The 23,996-nt window shown below is 37.4% G+C and overlaps 2 protein-coding genes across 3 annotated transcripts in view; one reads left to right on the forward strand and one right to left on the reverse strand.

Annotated features, from left to right (window-relative positions):
- Positions 1–23,996, forward strand: part of LOC121387192 (folylpolyglutamate synthase, mitochondrial-like) — a 336,339-nt gene that overhangs the window by 98,628 nt on the left and 213,715 nt on the right. The gene's annotated exons all lie outside the window — the stretch shown is intronic.
- The window catches only part of LOC121387078 (folylpolyglutamate synthase, mitochondrial-like), a 99,915-nt gene that overhangs the window by 54,257 nt on the left and 21,662 nt on the right, over positions 1–23,996 (reverse strand). Inside the window, exons 7-8 of one of the 2 annotated variants that reach the window (XM_041518090.1) lie at positions 23,454–23,486; positions 13,332–19,039 (exon numbers count right to left, since the gene is read on the reverse strand). In XM_041518090.1, coding sequence (XP_041374024.1) covers positions 14,379–19,039; positions 23,454–23,486 — 4,694 coding nt within the window. In that variant the 3' untranslated portion in view covers positions 13,332–14,378. Of the gene's footprint in view, positions 1–13,331; positions 19,040–23,453; positions 23,487–23,996 lie in introns of those variants that run through there. The other variant, XM_041518095.1, reaches the window with a different exon arrangement.

Consider the following 23,996-nt stretch of genomic DNA (forward strand, 5'->3'; position numbering starts at 1 on the left):
CAATTTGTCTTTCTTCTTTCTTTCTCTCCTCCTTCCTTCTCTTTATTTTTTATTACTTCTTGCTTTTCTGTTAACCCCATAAAACTATAAAGTATGTGTACATGTATCTATGTTTATTATTACTACACACACACACACACACACACACACACACACACACACACACACACACACACACACACACACACACACACACACACACACACACACACACACAAACAAACAGATATATATATATATGTATGTATGCATGGTTGTATGTATGTATGTATGTCTGTCTGTCTCTCTCTGTGTGTGTGCGTGCGTGTGTGCGCGCGCGCGTGTGTATCAGTACTATTCACATATGTACAATGTTTAACCTATTAAATAATTGTAAAATAGCGATACCAGGGCCCCAACCCTGACACTACTATATATTACTACTACAATAAACTTTCTGTTTTAAAAATCAAAACAAAATCTCATAGACGGCTATAGCAAATGTGGCAAAGCTGCTACATGCAACGTTTCAATAGTTGGAGATATACTGGAAAGCGCTCTTGACTACCTCGTTCCACACAGACACTGTGGCACTCTGCACATGTTCAAAACAAAATAATACCAGTTCAATTTAATATAACGAATGTTCTGGCCTCACGAAACAACACTTTATAACAACAGGTTCTCTCAAATATCCCACCAATGACAGGCGTGACTATATTTATTACGCTCATCAAAGTTAGTCACACTTCGAACTTTGATCGGGTGAGATGTTATTTAGCATAAAACTACCTACAGACAGCACTAAACCAAATAAGTTCGAGGTACTTTTGATAGAGAAGTTAACACCACAAGTCCTGTGATTGGTTATAAATGTGAGTTTGTTGGTTGTAAAACAATTTAGTTTCATCTGGGCTAAAAATGTATACAATTTTAATTCATCTAGTACCATTGTGTCAAGTAGGCTTGTGCTTGGAACATGTATGGGGTACATGTAAAAGAAAAGTACTCAAATTTTGTGCCAAACAAAGGGTGTTGTAAAAACATCTGGTTATACCGAAAATGAGCCACGAAAGGTACCATTTTCTGCAGTTAATACTTTGAGGTAGGGGTTGTAATACTGACATTTATGGGTTAGTTTGGTTGATATACTGCATAGTGTTTTTAAACACAAACGTTAACATGGTCGCCTATGGGATTTTATTTGGTATAGTCCAACCTACAGACAGCAACAAGAAGACAAGGAGTCTATGGGGCGTTTTAAAAATTTGCCGACGATTTTCTCACAGGCCTTGATAGTGTAAATTTTGTATTATACAAAAGTCATATTTATTCGTTTCATTAATTTTTTAACTTGATTTCATGCATATATCCAATTAAGGTCCAAGCACGCTGCCCTGGACACACGGCTCGTCTATCTGGGCTGCCTATAAAGGACCGTGGTTTAATAATTAGTTGTTAGAGGAAGTGCGGTTTAGTAGCCTTACAGCTCCTGTTGGGGTGTTAAAACCCTGGGTAGGAGCCGTTGTTGGGGTGTTAAAACCCTGGGTAGGAGCCGTTGTTGGGGTGTTAAAACCCTGGGTAGGAGCCGTTGTTGGGGTGTTAAAACTCTGGGTAGGAGCCGTTGTTGGGGTGTTAAAACCCTAGGTAGGAGCCGTTGTTGGGGTGTTAACTCCACTGTTGGGGTGTTAAAACCCTAGGTAGGAGCCGTTGTTGGGGTGTTAAAACCCTGGTTAGGAGCCGTAGTTGGGGTGTTAACACCCTAGGTAGGAGCCGTTGTTGGGCTGTTGAAACCCTGGGTAGGAGCCGTTGTTGGGCTGTTGAAACCCTAGGTAGGAGCCGTTGTTGGGGTGTTGAAACCCTGGGTAGGAGCCGTTGTTGGGCTGTTAAAACCCTAGGTAGGAGCCGTTGTTGGGCTGTTGAAACCCTGGGTAGGAGCCGTTGTTGGGGTGTTAAAACCCTGGGTAGGAGCCGTTGTTGGGGTGTTAAAACCCTAGGTAGGAGCAGTTGTTGGGGTGTTAAAACCCTGGGTAGGAGCCATTGTTGGGGTGTTCAACAACTAGGTAGGATCCGTTGTTTGGGTTTTAAAACCCCAGGTAGGATCCGTTGTTGGGGTGTTGAAACCCTAGGTAGGAGCCGTTGTTGGGGTGTTGAAACCCTAGGTAGGAGCCGTTGTTGGGCTGTTGAAACCCTGGGTAGGAGCCGTTGTTGGGCTGTTGAAACCCTGGGTAGGAGCCGTTGTTGGGCTGTTGAAACCCTGGGTAGGAGCCGTTGTTGAGGTGTTAAAACCCTGGGTAGAAGCCGTTGTTGGGGTTGTAAAACCCTAGGTAGGAGCCGTTGTTGGGGTGTTGAAACCCTAGGTAGGAGCCATTGTTGGTGTGTTAAAACCCTAGGTAGGAGCCGTTGTTGGGGTGCGAACTCTGCATCGACCAGCCTATAGACAGATGACTCAAACACTACAGGGGCGGGATTTAGCTCAGTCGGTTGAGCGCTCGCCTGAGGTGCTTGTGTTGCAGGATCGAACCACCTCAGTGGATCCATTCAACTTATTGGAGTTTTTTCTCGTTCCAACCAGTGCACCACAACTGGTCAAAGGCTGTGGTATGTGATGTCCTGTCTGTGGGGAAGTGCATAATTAATCGTCGGCTATTGGATGTCAAACATTTGATAATTAGGACTCATTGTCATCAGAGGAAACCCGCTACATTTTTCCTAATGCAGCAAGCGATCTTTTATATGCACTTTCTCACAGACAGGAAAGCATATACCACGGCTTCTGTCCAGTTGAGGCGCACTGGTTGGGAGAAAACCCCCACAATCAGCTGAATGGATCCACTGAGGTGGTTCGATCCTGTGGCGCAAGCACCTCAAGCGAGCACTCAACCCACTGAGCTAAATCCCGCCCCTTTAATATATAGGGGCTATCTCATGTTTGTTTCTTTCTAATATGGCTTTTAGTTCAACGGAGTGATATGTAAAAACCATATGTTTGCGAATTGTGTGTGTGTGTGAGAGAGAGAGAGAGAGAGAGAGAGAGAGAGAGAGAGAGAGAGAGAGAGAGAGAGAGAGAGAGAGTATGTGTGTGTAATATTGTGTGTGCATGATATTAATGTAAGAGTGTGTGTGTGTGTGCGTGTGTGTGATAGTGTTTGTATGAGTGTGTGTGTGTGTACACGTGTGTGTGCATGCTACTGTGCATGTGTGTACATATGTGTATTTGTTCGTACACATGTTTTCAGTTCTCCCGTATGTGGTATAATATATGTAGTAATAGTAGTAATAAGTAGGGTTTAAGCTGCTGTTCGCCTCCTCCGCACATAATTTTAGTACAGTGGACTCTGTCTAAACCGGACTCACTTTGTACCGTCGAAATAGTCCGGTTTACATAGAGGGCCGGTTTAGACAGAGTTCATCCAGAGTTATGGTTCTTGAATGATCGACAACTCGCGATCAACAATGACATTTGAACCCATGGATGCATAAAATATTAGTGGCTACACATTAAACGTGTTTCTGGTCGTTCTGATATTTGTAGTAGGTTAAATTGCATTTTATTTCCTAAAACATTATTTATTCGTACGTACGAAATTATTTGAATACAAAATCCAGATCTAACGGCCTACCGCAATAAGACTAAACTTCACACGAGTGCGGTTACATTTTGTATTTGATCTTGCGACGGCGTCCTGATTACTCGGCAAGTGACGATCATTGTTCAACTAATTAAGCAGCCCGTCGTTCAGTCAAATCCCAATCCGGTGTAGACATAGGTAATTAATGCATGAACGGTTCTTTCGTTCTTGATTTTTGATCTGGAGTCCGGAGTAGACAGAGTACGGATTAGGCAGAGATTTATATCAAAGAGATAAACGGTAGCTGGACGTAGCTTTAGAAATGGCCCGGTTTATGCAGAGGTCCGGATTACACAGAATCCGGTTTAGACAGAGTCCACTGTAGTGTAATCATTTTGTCACATACAAGTATATGTATTAACCTATTATGGACAATAGAAAGGTACATATTTTGTTATATACAATATCATTGTCACCATACTGTGTCACATATTTTATCAGTGTACAGTATTAGTATAATAATTTTGACACATGTAAGTATAAACATTTTATGGGCAGTAGAAAGGTATACATTTTGTCATATACAATATTATTGTCACTACATTGTTGCATCTTTTTTATCAGTGTAAAGTATCAGTGTAATAATTTTGTCACATATATGTATTAAATTTTTATGGACAGTAGAAAGGTATATATTTTGTCACATACAATATTATTGTCACTACATTGTCATATATATTTTATCAGTGTGTAGTACTAGTGTAATAATTTTGTCACATATAAGTATAAACTTTGTATGGGCAGTAGAAATGTACACATTTTGACATATATCATTGTCATTTTACAGTAGAGGGTATACTGTACATTCTCTCACATAGTTGTTACCACCATAATAGTAAGGTACATAGCATTGATCACTACGCATAATAAAAAAAGGAATACATTATTGTCACAGATTTCGTTAACCATACAGTAGTAAAGTACATTTTGTTACATACACTATTACTGTCACTATATTCTGTGACATACTATCACGGTAGTAGTAAAGTTTTGTATATATTTTGTCTCGTTTGTATTATCATCAAAGACAATAAAAACATATAAAGTTGATCACATAGTATATCACTACATTGTAGTAACGTACACATTTTAGCATACTGTTATAAATGTACAGCGTAGCATTCATATTTTGTCATATTTTATTATATACAACAGTAAAACGTTTATTGTTCATATATATAACTCGTGTCAGGAGTCATGTATTACCATCATGCTCTCGACGGGTAATAAAATAATCCTGACACTCGTTTCGTAAAATCAGTACGATACACAAGTCCGTATAATAATATCTATCTATCTATCTATCTCTCTCTCTCTCTCTCTCAGATTTAAAACTGGGGGGAAGCCGCAGTAAGTTATGACGTCGCTTCACAAAATTACGTTATTCGTTGTGCATGTGAAATCATTATGACACGTGTGTCATACCGGTTATATTCGCAATCTATCACCGTTGTGGGCATAAATAAGGCAATTCTAGCCCGAGGGACAACAGGTTATTGTGAGGGCCGAGGTTTACCGAGGTCCTTACAAAAACATTTTGTCCCGGGAGTTGCAATTGCTTTATCTATACCTCACAATGGCGATTGATTCTTTTTCTTGATCATTTAATTACAGTAACAGTGCATTAACATTGCAAGCTACTGTTTGTTTATTCTATAACGATTCATAAACATTTCACCTAGAAACTCATTTACTCACATGCGGAAAAACAGTCCACATTATGCAAAAACATAAAAGTGAAACAAGTTAACCACAAATATAAAGTTATAAATATTAATTTCTTTAAGTATGTTTAAAACAATGATCCAAAGTGAAATGGCAACTTGGGAAATAAGTAATTCAAAAGAATTATGAAAAGCATGAGTTATGACGTCAGACGTATTTAGAAATCGTGTAGCCCCGGAGGACTGGTCAGAAATTGATTGCTCTGTGACGTGTAAGTTAAGCTGAAACTGATTACGTTTTGACGCATACCTTAACTGCGCGAGAGTAAATAAATTTTAGTTGCGAAATACGATTAATTTTATAAAACATAGTATTTGGGAGTGTGTAAGAAACAATACTACATTTGTTTCCACTAGATAGCATTTATCTTAGAACTCCTGGTCTAAAAACGTATCCAACTCGCTTTCGCTCGTTAGGTACGATTTGTTTTTGTAAAAAAACTCGTAATTACTGTACAATAATAAGGTGCGCATTTTGTCACATTATATACACTTCAGCAAACGTTAAACACCATTAAAGGGACATTCCCGAGACTGCTGCAATTTTTTTTTAGATGATATCGACTATAAAAGACTTTTTAACGATTGTAATAACATATCAAATATATTGTTCTGCATAAAATATTCGTGGATGTCTATTAAACGTGTTTCTGGCCGTTCTAATATATGTACGAAATTATTTTGGGTTTGTTACAAATATTAAGACGACCAGAAACACATTGAATATACAGAATATACAGATACTGATATTCTAAACCATATATAAGTTTAATCGTAGAAATTAGTCGGAAACATCTTACAATGCAGCAAACTCAGGAATGTCCCTTTAAATGTTTTGCTGATGTTCGGATCAAATTGTTGTTTATTGATCAAATGTCGCTGTTAGATATGTCCATATGCGTACGGGCTCCCATTTTTGGGCTGGTTTTACCCCCCGAATTAACCGAAAATGCCCGAATCTGGATAACAGCATTGATATATTCATATTAGCATTACTACGAAACAGGTATATAGGGTTACAAACGAATCACTACGCACTTTAACTTGGATTACAACTAATTTTGAGGGTTGAATGATGGAAATGCATGCTAAATAGGTCTCATTTTGCCGGAATATATCTTATAATTTTTCCCGAATTTGTTCCCGACATAGTTATGTCCCTTGTAACCTGAATCGTGTTTCTACAGAATTAACTGTATATTTGGCATTTCTTAAAAAAAATACCTGGCTACAATCTAACTGTAGACCCTTGAATCGTCAACTTCGCCTGCTCCAATTGCTAATGACGTCACTTTCTAATGGCGTCATTAGCTTTCCGGGTATTATTATCTATTTGATCCCGGAAAAAGAATGTAATTAACCAATCACAATACAGAACACACTCCAGTCAGTTTACAAATGGTCCTAACTTGTTATTCATAAAATAATATTTTGAATAATGTGGATAATAAAGAAATTATTATAATCGCGTGTGAATCGTACAGGATTCATGTTTTACCCTCGTTTCGTAAAATCAGTACGATACACAAGCTCGTATAATAATCTCTATTTATCACATATGTTTATCAGCATCATCACTAACCGTAACTAGAAATGTGTACATTTTGTCATAGGGGTCATCCATTTAGTACGTACGCACAATTTTCCGATTTTTTGCCCCCCCCCCCCCCCCCCCCCCCCGTACGCCAATGCCCATACCCCCCTTGCGTACATACGCAAAAGAACGTCAGTCAGCACCAGTAAATGTAGACAATGCCACCGTCGATGTCATCATGGTATACTATAATTAATGAATACTGCTCATTGTACAAATGTATTAAACAACGCTTGACGACGAATAAAATGTTTCTAAATGTATTATAAACCGGAACGTCTGCTCTGTTTTAATTACCAAAAAAATTAAAATCATGTTTAATGATTTAATCACAAAACTATAAAACTGGAACTAACTCGGAACTATAAACCTAAAAGTCGGAACTTAGTACCAGTAGGTACAACTTTTTGGGGCACATGACAACAAAATATTGATAAACAATAGGACTGCCTAGATCAATGAGAAAATTTGTAGTGTTATTCATCCAATGCCTCCCAAGGTACACCAAGGGCCTCAAAAATATTTCTGTAGATCGGCGGTGCAAATACAGGCTCTGCTTCCTCAGTTAAGACTGCGTCGCCGTTGAGGTGTTCAGGATCATCATGAATGGCCTCATAGGCATCCGGCCCTTCATCCATTGTTTCAACCGTACACCCTCCTCCACGGCGATGCCTGGTCACTGACGCTATTGATGGGAAATAGATTCCACACTTCTTGCACACACGCCCATCAATGTCCTTCATTACTGTATATATATATATATATATATATATATATATATATATATATTTTAATTTTACCCTAATAACACCCCCCCCCCCCCCCCGCCGTACGCAAGCGTACGCAAAATGGCTCTTAAATTTTCAACCCCCCACCCCCCCAAAATGCATACGTAATAAAAGATTGCCCCCATATACATTTATTAATCTAATAAAAGGGAGAAGAAATCAACACGTTGTCACATATATGTACATTTATCCAGTAAACCACTGTTTCTATCAACCGATTATGATGACTGATTAAATCAAAGTCATAAATGTATACTAGCAGATTATGACGTGTGGCGTCATCGTACAATGTATCTGAAATAACAGAAATAATAGCTTTTCCCCTTAAAGGTAGAGTAAACTCAAACAAGAGATTTATGTGTTGGAAAGATGCATACCCGGACCAAATGCACAAATCACCTGTTTACTGACATCTTTCTTTTGATTTCAAAAGTAAACACCACCTTGCACATCAATGAGAACCCAAACAAGTAAATGCTAAATTAGGTAGAATATCATTAAATAGATATTTACAAAATATTTACATGTCTGTTTAATTTGAAAGACATAATCGACGAAAATCAGTTTTATTCTATTTCCGACACAACTTTAGTGTTGTTTATCTGGTTGTCATTCCGGATCCTTCTGGAAGACCTATGGATAGACTCACCTTAAAGGTAGGGTCAACTCAAACAAGAGCTTTATGTGTTGGAAAGATGCATACCCGGACCACCAACACATACTGACACTTTAACAAATGAAAAACGCATAATGTTAGAGTTAATAAAGGAACGTGATTATTCCTGCTAACTGGGGGCAGCCATTTTGTTTCGTTTTTGAGACGTCCGGTGGTATAGCTTGGGGCACAGTGTAAACAAACGTTTTAATTTACGACAAGGTGCTTCACTTTCATCAACCTGACTTGTAAAACAACATAAATGACTTGATAGTATAATAAACTATTTAACTAAATATATTTCAATTTGCATCAATTGAACGAAATGGAGTTATAGTATTTTACTCTTTTAAAAAATCCACAGAAAAAAATGCATATTATTAGGCCTATTGGTAGGGTATGTTCAACATAAAAACGACCACTCACAATACCCAAGTGGTAATTTTCTTTTCTTTAGGACAACGCAATTGGTCAGTTTTGTGATTTTAGATGGGAAAGTCTACTTAATCAAGAGTTTTACAGAATTACAGTAATAAAACAGGATGGCTGATAATGTACATTACGATTTGAGGGGTGTCCGCGCGATTATCACACAATACCCTGTGATCTTAATAAAAGAGGCACGTCTTTTTTGGTGTCTAGACACAGTGTCTGGGGACCGTCTAAATATACGCATGCCAATCAGAAACCACAGGTACAGGCCACGGAAAGAAAAGACCAATTAACCAAGAAAACACTCTTGATTATTATTTCATTACGTGTGTTAATTTATGTACAAAACATAAGACAGTTATTTCAACACTTAATTTGACAATGGTGGTTTATTTTGTATTGAAAAACAATTATATACTTGGTTATTAGAGAACATTGCGATGCATCTGGAAAAATCAGGTATGTTTTGTTTCTTCAGTGCGATGACTAATTCCTGATTCATTAGGTATTACATAACCAGTAGCTCGCCAGAGGGCGTATTCACTAGGATGGTACAAAATGGCTGTGCCCGTTATATATAATAGCTGTCACATTTAAGCGTTTTATTAATTAACTATACAATTATACTTGTTGATATTAAGCAATAATGTGCATTATATATCGTTGACTATGCATACCAGGCCAAATGCCTTAATTGTCCCCTCCTTTAAGTTTGCAAAATAAAGACAATAACTAGTTAATGATGTAGGATATCGGCTTTATCCTGTTCAGGCCGAATGAGAAATTCCCGCTCGATATCCTACGTCATTAACTAGTTAGGGACCGTAACAAAAGTATATTGAAGCCAGAGAGACTAAGTCACTTAGTCTTGATTCTGACCCCCTACCCCCCTCAAAAAGACTAAATGGGCAGTTGACTTTGGCTTCATCCAAATTGACGTTACAGAACAAGGTTTGGAAAAGACCAAAGGAAGACAGTAGTAATATAAAAGATACAAACAGTATTTATTCATGAATGCACATAGTGAAACAATGTTTTCCGGTACCGGCAGTAATTTGCGACAACAAGCGTGTTGTTTTAATGCATTTCTTGATCTTTATAACGGCATACAAATCTTCTAACAAATGTATAACTGCTAATTTGCAAGACCCTTGCTCTAAAAAAGCTGTAACTTGTATTCCCATTTTGATATGCTGCCAAACTGAGCCGAACCGGAGACGATTGACACCAACCGGATTAGTATACGGCTGATCGCAAAGCGCTTGATGTGCAAGGTAGAGATTTTTTAAACAACTTGTATTGTTGTTAATATCTTGATGCAGAGTTGAGTTGTTCCTGTCAAGTCTCTTTTTGTTAATTAGAAGTTACAATATATCGTGAAATGTTTTAATGCGCTGTTTATTGGGAGAAAATATCACACCCACCCGTGACACGACGCCACACGCAAATTTCGATAAGTGAAAAAAGAGAAGTGACTCTTATTAAAGAAAATCATCCTAAACACACTCAAGATGTATAACAACAATTGTTTGTTTGTTTTTTGTTTTGTTTGTTTCATTACTTTATTATTTATTAGTGTTACACATGATTGCCAAACCATTTGTCATACTAAGAGAGCTAACTCTTTACGATCGTTACAACGGCAAGACCTGTGTGGTACCAACATGGCCGTTATAACGAGAGTTCACTGTAATACATACCTAGCCACCTTGATATCCTGGTTTACATGGGCAGTAGGTCGACAATAAATACCTTGGCCAGTGTTTTAAAGCCTTTTGGGTTGTGTTTGTATGATGATTTTCAAGTTCAAAGCAAGTGAAGCCAAAAGTGATAAAAAGACTAAATGGAGATGTTGCAAACGTAAACCCCCCCCCCCCCCCCCCCCCCGACTAAGTGACTTAGTCTCTCTGGCTTCAATATACTTTTGTTACGGTCCCTTATTCTCTAGGTATTGTCTTCAGTAAAGGCAGAAGAAATATATACATTTTTGTCACATATATGTATTATCATAACTAAAAGTAACTACAAATGTATACATTGTTTCGCATATATGTGTAATCATCACTAAAAGGAGTATAGAAATGTGCACATCTTGACACATATATGTTTTCCAATATCAGCACTAAACGTACCTAGACATGTATACATTTTGACACATACACTGGTGTTTTCCCTAACATGTTTTAGTATGGTGCAGCACCATACCTCAATAGTCTAGCACCATCTTGCCTCAATCAGCACCATGCTGCACTGAGATTAAACAAGCCTTTTTCACTAATTAATTCTAAAATTACCTTTATAAAACACCCAAAAAGGTATTATTAATTAATAAAATATGCTTTTTATATCTTTTGCCATTTATTTATTAAAGCAAGCACATAAATTACATTAATGTTTATTTCAATTAATTTTTGTGTATTTTTAATGAAAAACAAGTGCCCCGAAAATGGTGAAAATGCCCCAAATTTCTAGGAAAATCACTATACACGTAATATTCTTACTAAAGGCAGTAGAAGTGTCCACATTTGGTCACATGTATGTGTTATTATCACAAAATGCAATAAAAAGGGATACATTTTGTCACATATATGTATTATCGTCACTAAAGGCAATAACGACGTATACATTGTTACACACATGTATCATCATCACTATAGGTAATAACAATGTATACATTTTGTGATATACATGTATTATCAATACTAAAGGCAATAACAACGTATACATTGTCACACATATGTATTATCATCACTATAGGTAATGACAACGTATACATTGTTACACACATGTATCATCATCACTATAGGTAATAACAATGTATACATTTTGTGATATACATGTATTATCAATACTAAAGGCAATATATGTATACAACGTATAACAACATACATGTATGTATAATCACAACTAAAGGCAGAAGAAATCCACATATTTTGTCACACATGTGTATAATCATCACTAAAGGCAGAAGAAATTTACACATTTAAAAAAAATATATGTATAATAACAACTAAAGGCAGAAGAAATCCACATATTTTGTCACACATATGTATAATTATCACTAAAGGCAGAAGAAATCTACACATTTTGTCACATATATGTATACTCATCACTAAAGGCAGTAGAAATGTACACATTTTGTCACATATATGTATACTCATCACTAAAGGCAGTAGAAATGTACACATTGTCACATATATGTATACTCATCACTAAAGGCAGTAGAAATGTACACATTTTGTCACATATATGTATACTCATCACTAAAGGCAGAAGAAATCTACACATTTTGTCACATATGTATAATCATCACTAAAGGCAGTAGAAATGTACACAGTCTGTCACACATAAGTGAGATGTATTACCATCATTAAAAGCAACAATAAATATAATAATTTGTTCATATATATGTATTATCATACCCACTAAAGGCAGTAGAAATGTACAGTTTGTCACACATGTATATTACCATCATTAAAAGCAACGAGAAATATACCGGTAATCATTTTGTCATATATATGTACGAAATTATTTGAAGACAAAATCCAGTTTGGGCTTCTTACAATTATTAAGACGACAAGAAACACATTGAATATACAGACATTGAAACACATTGAATATACAGACAATGATATTCTAAACTAGGACATACCGGTACATTTCATATGTAATTTTAATCATAGAAATATTTTATTAGTGGTAAACATCGTGCCATAATCTCAGCTGACGTCTTTACCAACAAAACCTATTTAAAGGGACAGTCCTGAATTTGCTGCAATTTTTAAGATGTTATCGACAAAACAGACATTTTAACGATTGTAATTACATATCAAATATATTTTTCTGCATACAATATTAGTGGATGTATATTAAACATGTTTCTGATCGTTCCAATATTTGTACTACGTTAATTTTCATTTTAATTCCTCAAAAAAAAACAAAAAATATTTCGTACGTAGGAAATTATTTGAAGACAAAATCCAGTTTGGGCTTCTTATAAATATTAAGACGACCAGAAACACATTGAATGTACAGACATTGAATATACAGACACTGATATTCTAAACAAGAAAATATATTTAGTATGCAAGTTTAATTGTAGAAATATTTTATTAGTCAGAAACATTTTAGAATGGAGCAAACTCAGGACTGTCCCTTTAGATAGGTTGTGTGGGTAAAGACGCCAACCTGGACAGGCGTGCGCTACAACAGCTTGTTCTGAATGTGCACGTAAAGCCCTATGACCTGACAGGCGTGCGCTACAACAGCTTGTTCTGAATGTGCACGTAAAGCCCTATGACCTGATCTAAAGACGCCAGCTGAGATTATGGCACGATAAAGGAGAGGAACATTCGTTTAACACAACCTCTGCACATCTTAAACTATGGCTGTTTGTGTCTATCATATTATGGTTATTTAAACACCTGATCAGAAAGAGAGAGAGAGAGAGAGAGAGAGAGAGAGAGAGAGAGAGGGCAGACAAACAGACAGGCTGATTTATAGGTGAAACATATTTTTATACACAAACACACTCACATTCATACACACACACAGAGAGAGAGACGGAGAGAGAGAGAGAGAGAGAGAGAGAGAGAGAGAGAGAGAGAGAGGGGGGGGATCCACTACCGTCCTTTCAAAACAAATATTCTTGCATACTCTCTTTTGATCAGATAGGGCAGTGCGTACCACTGCCTTTGATGTACCAATCATGACCATCAATTGGGGCAGACTGGTAAACGGAGTCTATCGAGACAAATCAATCACAACAGAATAATTATATTGCTTGGGCCAAAACGAGACAAAAACGATCACAAATATTTGATATCTACAATTGGTTTGACTTCCAGTGATTTATTATTCCCTTTTTAATGTCTTTTGCACACACCTGTAAAATACCTATACAAATTTTTGTTTGTTTAGTGACACCACTAGGGCACATTGGTTTACTACCCATCGGCTGTTGGATGCCAAACATTTGGTAATTTGACATATAGTGCCACAGATTAAACCCACTATGTTTTTTCATTAGTAACAGTAAAATGTATTAAGCGCCCACTGCTACTTTGTCCATGCTGTTTAACAACATGTGCACTGGCCCCTGATCTATTGTATATAATTGTACATAATTATAGGATATTAAATGAGCTTCCATTTCGTATTATGTCCTGAGTGAAATCATTTTCAATTGGTACGAGCTTCAGTGAGTGACAATTAAAATTGTTTCAGGAGGGACATAAACATGATACGAAATGATAGCGAATTTAATATCCTATTTATTATCCAAAATCGATCTTAATTTATAGCACTCAACTCGTTTAGTTGACATTGCTGTAAGATTGTAGTGCGCCAATCGATGACGTCATCGTGTGACGTCGAAGTGTTACGTCCCAGTCGGCGTTCTAGTGGGGCGATCACTTTGATATGTATCAATATATGTTTAACCATATGGGTAATAATATGTTCTATCATAGAGATAGAGCATTTCTGGAGCTGGAGCTGCTGGCTTTGTGCATCAGAACCAATAGCAAACATTCATATCTTATTTGTGGATATCTATCCGTGTGATTACCAAAATTATTTCTCCAAACACGATGAAAATAATCTATTGTAATAAATATGCCTAAGATCATTATCAAGATCTCCATAGCAATCATTACCAATACGACGTTCAGGATAATAATCCGAATCATCATCTGAACAATCACCAAGACCATTATCTTCAGTCGTAGGTAAGTCCCCAATAATGTCATCATCATCATCATTAATATCTTCAGACATGCTAGACACTGTTAACTGATGAAAACCAACTCCTGTGCTCGGAGAATCTTCCTTTGACTCGGTTTGCATCAGAATGTCAAGTACATTGTCACCACATTCGTTTAATACAGCTAGACTGGCTCCATGTTCAACCAACAATCTCGCTGATTTTACAGCACCTGACTTTATGGCCAAATCTAGAGGTGTGTTACTGTGTGAATCCCTCACACTGAGGTCAGCTCCTCTCTGAATCAGTTCCAAAATCACGTCAGCGTAGTCACTTTCTGATGCTAAGTGAAGTCCAGTCTTGCCATTGGCATTCTGCAAGTCGACATCTGATTTTTGTTCTACCAGATAATTTACACATTCTACAGAATTATTTTCCGCAGCAATGTGAAGTGGTGTGTTACCATTTATATCAGTAGCATTCAGATTGGCGCCCTTTTTGTGCAGTAGTTGGACTAACTTCAAACATTCCTTTTTAAAACAATGTCCACGACTGTTGTAAAGAAATATGATGGGCATTACTGCTGAATGAAGTGGGGTCTTTCCACTTTTGTTAGTTACATTAACCTCAGCTCCTTTTTCTATTAGAAATTCCACACACTCTACAGAACTGATTTCTGCTGCAATATGAAGTGGGGTGTTTAGGAAGGTATCCTTTGCATTTACGTTGGCTCCCTTTAGAACTAAGCTTTGCACTATCAAAACTGTTTGTGACTTGCCACTACTGTCCAACTTATCTGTTTGTGACTTGCCACTACTGTTCAGCTTATATGTTTGTGACTTGCCACTACTGTTCAACTTATCTGTTTGTGACTTGTTACTACTGTCCAACTTATCTGTTTGTAACTTGTCACTACTGTCTAATCTATCTGTTTGTGACTTGTCACTACTGTCCAACCTATCTGTTTGTGACTTGTCACTATTGTCCAACTTATATGTTTGTGACTTGTGACTACTGTCCAACCTATCTGTTTGTGACTTGTCACTGTCCAACTTATCTGTTTGCGACTTATCACTACTATCCAACTTATCTGTTTGTGACTTGTCACTACTCCCTAACCTATCAGGACGACAAATCCAGTTAAAGACACTGGGTCTTACGGCTTCATGAAGAGGCGTTCTGCCATCTTTGTTTTCATGGTTTACATTGGACCCGTTCTCTATCAGAGAAAACACACTTTCCGAGTGACACCTTGCAGCAATGTGTAGTGGAGTATTGTCAAAGTCATCAACTGCGTTTACATCTGCGCCACTTGAAATTAGTTCTTCCATAGCATCACGTGAAATCTTCAATGCATATAGCAACCAATCATTGGATGTTTTTTTAAAATGTCTTCCAGCAAAAAGTAACATTACGCGAATTTTAGTTGGCATATTCGATTTAGAAGTTGCCACCAGATATGTTAAGCAGTCCAATGAATTGCTATCTGTGGTAACATCAATAACAGATGGTGAGAGCAGATAATAACCCTTACTGTCCAGAGAGCTTATCAAATTTTGATAATCATCTTTTACAGTTTTCAAATGACAGAAAGAGTACCAATGTTCTGTCCATGGGACTGCTGCCAGGTGCAATGCCGTCTTGCCTACTGAATTTCGTTTATTTATATCTGAGCCCTTTTTAGCTAGATATTTCACAAGTTGAACGATATTACCTTCAGCAGCATAGTGAAGTGGTGTGTTTAAGAAATCGTCTGTATTGTTTAGATCTGCTCCCTTTTTTACTAATGATCTACCAGAGTCATACAACATTGTCATGTTATCTGTATCATAAGTTATATTCCTTTCAGAGTTGCTTATTGTGCATTCACGTTTAAAAGATATGCATAGTTCATGGAGTGGTGTCCTACCACAGTTATTCTTTGTGTTTACATTTGATCCTTTTGTGACTAGATAGTCGACAGTTTTGGATATAAAACTGTGTGCTGCAATGTGAAGTGGAGTGCTGCCATGTGCATCTCTTACATTCACACTGGCACCTTCTGAAACCAATTCTTTCACAACTTCGGCACCTTGTTCATTCATTGATGCTAGATGCAGTGGGGTTAACCCCATTTCATTCGAAATATTTACATCAGATCCATTTTCTATTAAATATTTTACAATTTCCACAACATTTGTAAGTACATCAATCTGTACTAACTCGTGAAGTGGAGTATTTCCTTTATTATTTTTCAAGTTAACGTTTACTCCCTTTCCAATTAATACCTTTACAGTATCAAGGATAATTAAATTTTGCAATTTATCAAATGTCCAGTGTAACACTGAGTTACCGTCAACATCAGGTAAATTGACATTAGCCCCTCTATCCAGCAGATACGAAACCAATTCAGAAAAAGTGTTATCAGGACCAGAAAAAGTGTTATCAGGACGAATGTCATCACAATGCCAGTTATATGTTAGTGTGTGTTTCAATACTTCCTGCATATCTGTGTTTTCACCTCCTTGAATCAAAAAAGCTAATGATTCCATAGAGAAATGATCTGAAGCTATACAAAGAAGTTCTGTATTGTCCTCCAGACATTCTGGATGCAAGAATGCAAGCTCTTTCAGAATAAATGCACTATTGTAACTCGCTGCTAGTTGAACTGCAAAGTCATAGTCACTACATGGTAGATACAGGGTTAACATTTCAAACAGGGTATCAGCTTCAGGTTGGAAACGTCGCATAAGTTCATCGTTATCTTGAACATACGCACACACAACCAACAGTAGTTTGACAGCCCGTTTAAGGAAGTGGTAATTATCTTCCATCTCAATTATTCTATCTCTCAACAGATTGGATATTTTCCCATTTGCATTGTCAAGTGCTAGCAAAAACATGGACCCCAAATCGTCTACGCTGAGCACCAACTTGAATCTACTGTTCAAAAGTGTCTCAAATAATCCATCATCGTCCGTATATGACGCGGCAGCTGCAGTAAATGTTCGCCTTGTAGGAACAGTGCCACACCTGAGCAACATTTGAGCCATCTTTTTATTGCCCATGAGAAACGAGTTATCCAGAAGCTCTTGACGCTGATCTATGGGCACCTCGATTCTCTGAAGGCCGGATGCAAAATAGTCAGACAAAACTGTCAGGTTAAAAAGGACTGCTATACTCGGTGGTGTTGTTGAAACAAAGGTTTCTTCTGTGTTACCCACAGTTATGCTTTTTAAATTCTCCATCTTTAATGCATCTTCATTTGTCAGAATGTCAGTTGGGACCAAAGAATTCCAGAATTTCTCAACTAAAAATGTTACAAATGATTCATCTTCAAATGACTGGTGACAAAGAATTTGTCCGGCAGAGTCCGACTTCAACAATTGTGTAAACCGCTCAGCAAGAGCTTCGTAATTATCTTCTGTTACAAGGACTGTAATATCGCCTTTCGTTGAAACGTTTGGTGTGATAATGCATTCAAGTAACATACTTACAGGACAAATTTCAATACTTTTGACAAGAAATTCTGATGAAAATTGTAGAAAAAGTATGTCAAATACTGACTGGTGGATGAATGAATATTCTTTTTTCTGATCACTATAAGACAGAAACAGTCCACACAACACATCAGCAGCCTCCTTTATTTGTCCTCCTGTAATATCTGTGTTGATACCACAGACGTCTTTCAGCTGTTTAATTAAGGCATTAACAGCTTCATCCCTTCTAAATGGGTCTAAGCAGTCAGTCTTCAGTATCCCCTGTTTAAACAGCAGTAACAAGAGAACCAGATACTGGTACCGATTAGATGTTCTTATTGAGTTTAACTGTTCTTGGAGAATTTCTACAGGTTTCTTGAAAAACAAAGCTCCTCTTTTTTGTGTTTCCTCTGAGCTGACGTAATGCCTACAACACTGAGGGAAGCCTAACTCAGTAAATGTTTCTGATACGGCATCCGCTTTATCATCCTCAGTCATTGCGCAAAACCCTTGATCCTTTTTAACTACAATCTGTTCCAGATAGTTGTCAAGAATCTTTTTTTTTTCCTCTACAGTTAAACAAAACTCGAAGCTATGCAGATCAATTTGATGCATGTTTTTAAACAGAGGACATTGTGTTAAACGCTTAGTACATTCGGAAAATACTTTTCTTCGAAGTGTAATTATAAATTTAATCAAGCCAGACTGAACAAGTGACCACATTATCCCAGATTTCAGATTCCATGATTCATAAAATTCAGACACAAGATTTGATTTTCCAAATATATCATCAATCATGACAACAATTTTGTCTGCAGAACCTTCTTTATCAGAACTGTTTGGCACAGGTACGTCTTCAAAATTGGAATAATGTGTTATGCATAATGGATGTGTTTTCTCTTTATTTTTAAAATGTGCCATGAGAGTCAGACCAAGGGTTGTCTTTCCTGATCCTGGATTTCCTATTAAAACGACAATGCCAAGATCCTTCAGCAATTGTTTTCCTTTCTCATATGCTCTGGTCTTAACATAAACATTGGAGTCAACCTCGTTCAGTTGGAGTTCTGATGTACCTTTAAAATAAACATAGAAATCAAAGTGACAAAACTAGTGACATAGTTAAAACTGCACACTTCAAATCGATATATACTCTTCCAAAAAAGTAGGGGAACCTGAAATATTAATGTTAATATCAACTATTAGACCGAACATACATTTTGACCACAAATATCCTAGTAAAGAACGATCAGGTCTGTTTATCAACACACCGAAACACATTCCATAGTTTGCACGTGCATCACGCAGTTGCCCTGTACATGTGGGTTGTCATTCTCGAGTTTGACAATTTCCAGGAAGGTTGATTAATCACTGTGGATCATTATTTCCGTCAATCTGTTTTTCATTCTTAGTGGTTAGTGAGCGAAAAGAGGGTGTAGTGGTCTTACACCTACCCACTGAGTCGTTAAAACTCGCTCTGTGTGGGAGCCGGTACCTACCAGCCTTATGTCCGATGGGTTAACCATGGCACCACCTTTCAGATTTTCCAAAACTAGGCAGTAGTTCCACACTTATTTTGGTACTACCTAACAAGGAACTGTCTTACATTTTGATAGACTAGTGTGATGCTAGATCAATCCAACTTCACAGATATGGAACATGACTCAAATTAGGATAATGAATTAAACTGATTTAAGTGTATTTTATGATAAAAATAACTCTAAGAAAGGACAGACATGCAGCCCATCTCTCTCGAGGTTAAACGCCGCAGATGGAAATGGATTGGACACATCTGCAGAATGCCACTGACATCCATCCCAAGAGTGGCCATGCACTGGACCCCTGGTGGCAAGAGAATGAGGGGGTGACCCAAGGAGACCTGGAGATTGGTGGAGCGGGAGATGAATGCTCTTGGGTGGAGTTGGGGCCAGGTGACGAAGCTTGTAACGGACAGACAACATTGGCGTTATTTGGTGTCGGCCATATATGTGACCGCACACAAAGAGGATTAAGTAAGTAAGTTATGATAAAAATAAAAAAGCAAAACATGGTGCATTACAAATTGAGGTTTATAGTGAGGAGAATCTAAAATATAACTTTCCTTCGCCTTGGATAATAATGTGTCAATATGCAATATTGTAAACGAATACTTGGTGTTAAAGGGACATCCCTGAGTGTGCTGCAATTTTTAAGATGTTATCGACTAACAGAGACTTTTTAACGATTGTAATTTCATATCAAATATATTTTTCTGCATAAAATATTAGTGGCTGTATATTTAACCTGTTTCTGATCGTTCTAATATTTGTTCTAGGTTAATTTCGTTTTATTTCCTAAAATATTTTTTTTGGTAAATCGCTCGCTCGATGCATGGTCCGTCAGGGATTGATCCCCGTCGGTGGAACCATTGGGCTATTTATCGTTCCCGCCAGTGCACTATGACTGGTATATCAAAGGTCGTGGTATGTGCTACCCTTTCTGACACCATATAACCGTAAATAAAATGTATTGGGTGCGACATTAAATAAAACACATTAAGCCATCGGACTACAGGCTGGTAGGTACAGGGTTCGCAGCCCGGTACCGGCTCCAACCCAGAGCGAGTTCTTAAGCGCTCAATGGGTAGGTGTAAGGCCACTACACCGTCTTATCTCTCACTAACCACCAACCAACTAACAACTAACCCACTGTCCTGCACAGACAGCCCAGATACCTGAGGTGTGTGCCCAGGACGGCGTGCTTGAACCTTAATTGGATATAAGCACGAAAATAAGTTGAAATGAAATGAAATTAATAAAACATTTCCTTCCTTCCTTCCTTCGTTAAAGGGACATTCCTGAGTTTGCTACATTTTTAAAGATGTTATCCATTAACAGACTTTTAACGATTGTAATTACATCAAATATATTTTTCTGCATGCAATATTAGTGGCTGTATATTAAACGTGTTTCTGATCGTTGTAATATTTGTACTAGGTTAAATTTAATTTAATTTCCTGAAGAATTTTTTTTTTTTCGTACGTACGAAATTATTGAAAGACAAAACCCAGTTTGGGCTTCTTACAAATATTAAGATGACCAGAAACACATTGAATATACAAACACTGATATTCTAAACAAGAAAATATATTTAATATTTAAGTTTAATCGTAGAGATATTTTATTAGTCAGAAACATCTTACAATGCAGCAAAGTCAGGAATATCCCTTTAAAAGAAGTACAACTAACATGATGATATATTGTGAATTAGGCAGAACACCACTGTATATAGATATAAGCATGCATATTATTAAATATTGGTTAAAGCTGTTAACTACGGAGAACTGTATATTACGTCAATGCTATGTTACATTGTTTGACAACTGTTTAAGAAAACCAGCCACAGTGAATTGGGATAGCAAGGTACGAGATCTACTGTGCAGACTTGGGTACGCTCACATATAGTATAAACAAAATGTCACTAACTATAATTTATTTTTGTCTGAAATTAAACAGAGGATGACAGACGAGTTTACCCAATCCATGTTCGCTATATTTCGTACATCCACGAAATGTGTTATATATCAATTCCTGCTGAATAGTTTTTGTTAACAATATTATCTACCAAAAGCAATTTCCTCAAAATACAAATATTATGTAAGCGTATACTATCTGCGCCTAGTCTAGCAATATAAACGGGAAGATATAACACTACTGTGAGAAAGGATAAAGTATGTAAGCTTTGTAATATGAATGCTGTTGAAGATGGGTATTATTTTATTTTGGTCTGTCCTCTCTACAATACTAGCAGACGCAGGTACATAACACCATACTATTAAACCAGACCATCCTCTTTTAAATTAATACAGCTATTGTCCATTGATAATGTAAAACAGCTAATAACACTGTGTAACTATTTACTAGGGGCAACTACGCAGAGACGTGATAATACGTAAGTGGAGTATTGTCACGGGGATCCTATAATACCCGTAACTGAATAAAACACGATTATCCACATATCTCTCCTAACTGTATATCTATTAGATCCCTCTGTATCGGGCAGTTCGATACCCGAGTGGCTCGGCTCTAGGTATCTCAGAGAAAGATCTTATATAAGTATTTATATATATAGCACTTTTAGTTCACTAGAAAACACAACAAAACACAATACACTTTGGAATCTGTATTAACCTTAAGTTGACAAATGTATTTGCCGCAGTTAATTAATTAACAACAACAATAATAATAACAACCCAGAACTAATCACTTAATTAGTTAATCACTAGGTGTCTAGTTTACACAATATTCTAATCACTTCACCGTGATGCAACACACACACGTGTGATAATTGGAAACGCTTCCAGGGGAACTTAATTAATAAAGGAATTACAACTCTATTCCTACTTGGTTAATTTCTAATTAACCCTTAACTACTCATTCAGTAACCTTGAAATATCGAATTAATACTGGTACCTATCACAATAAAGACACTAACATACAGTTTACCTAGGTCCTCTAGGATGACCGGCTAAGCTTTATATTTTTAGAACAGTGAAGCCTACAATTTACTTCGTCAGATTACCGGAAACACTGTCTAAATAATATTGGTATAATACAGTATTAAAATATTTGAAGTCACATCAATCACATCAAGGTTATACAACAGAGCAGAAATGTATATTTACCAAGTCCAAACGGACAACGTTCCCCGGAAGCCTTCCAATATGTTTCTCCCTGATATCTCTAAAATCCTATTCAAAAATCCGAATATCGCCTGGGGGCACATCGCGGTACTCCCCCATCATGTGAATTTTCCACATCGACCAAGACGACATTTTTTTGTTAGATGGTCAGACTAGCTGTCGCCAAACCGCTAGGAATAAGGTCGTAAAACAGAACTCGCAGAGGTATTACGTAACTACTGGCCACATGGCCTCCACACCTGGTCTGGGTGTGTCCACACCTGGTCTGGGTGTGTATTAAAGGGTACGGTCGCGCGGAGGTATTACGTAACAAGGTGCCCACCTGGTCTTAAGTGCATATTGGGAACAGCTCGACCACCGTCGCGAGGAGGTATTACGTAACCACGCTGCACACAGCCCTCTAAAACCATTAACATCGCCACAGGCGAAAAAAATAAGAGCATGTTCCGTCACAAGTATATATATTCTCTCTATTATATACACTCTTTGTCATTTTTATAATTTTTACTACATTTTATAGTAAATATTTTCATCACTTTCCATACAATGTAAATTGTGTTCCTCTTTTAATGATGTATGTATTATATTTTAATGTTTGTAATGCCTATGAACTGTATGTTACGGCTAATACAGTATATGTAAAGTATAAAGTTTCACCCCAACTGTACCGCCTGCTGGATGACTGTCACTCCCAAGAAAACTCAATGGACTATATACAGCTGCGATGGCATGCACTCGTGAAACACTGTAAAACTGATGATATCAGGTGTCAAACGTGTACACAGTGTAAATAAATAAAATGAACTTACGTATCATGGTAGTTAGCCTGTCACGTCCCATTTCTGAAATCAAAACAACGAGCTGTGTTAGAGTTTCTTTTTGTTTAAAGACACTACTAGAACACGTTGATTAATTCACCATCGGCTAGTGGATGTCAAACATTTGGTAATTCTAACACGTAGCTAGCCTAGTCAGAGGAAACCTGTAACATTTTTCTTAATGGGGCAAAGAATTTTTTATATCCAATTTCACAAAGACAGGAAATCACATACTACGGCCTTTGAGCAGTTTTGGTGCATTGGTTGGAACGAGAAAAAACAAACAATCAGTTGAATGGATCCACCGAGGTGGTTCCATCCTGCGACGCAAGCACCTCACGTGAGCATTCAATCGACTGAGCTATCTCCCGCCACACACATCGTGTCCAGAGATACGAAAATCAATATAAGACATATCAATGGACTTTAGTGTATTTTGTCAGGTCAGGTCAGGTCATAGGGTTTAACGTGCACATTCAGAGCAAGCTGTTTTAGCGCACGCCTGTCATGGGCACATGTGCCGGCCTCCACCAG

Source organism: Gigantopelta aegis, chromosome 13 (assembly GCF_016097555.1).
Source record: "Gigantopelta aegis isolate Gae_Host chromosome 13, Gae_host_genome, whole genome shotgun sequence".
Classification (NCBI taxonomy): Eukaryota; Metazoa; Mollusca; class Gastropoda; order Neomphalida; family Peltospiridae; genus Gigantopelta; species Gigantopelta aegis.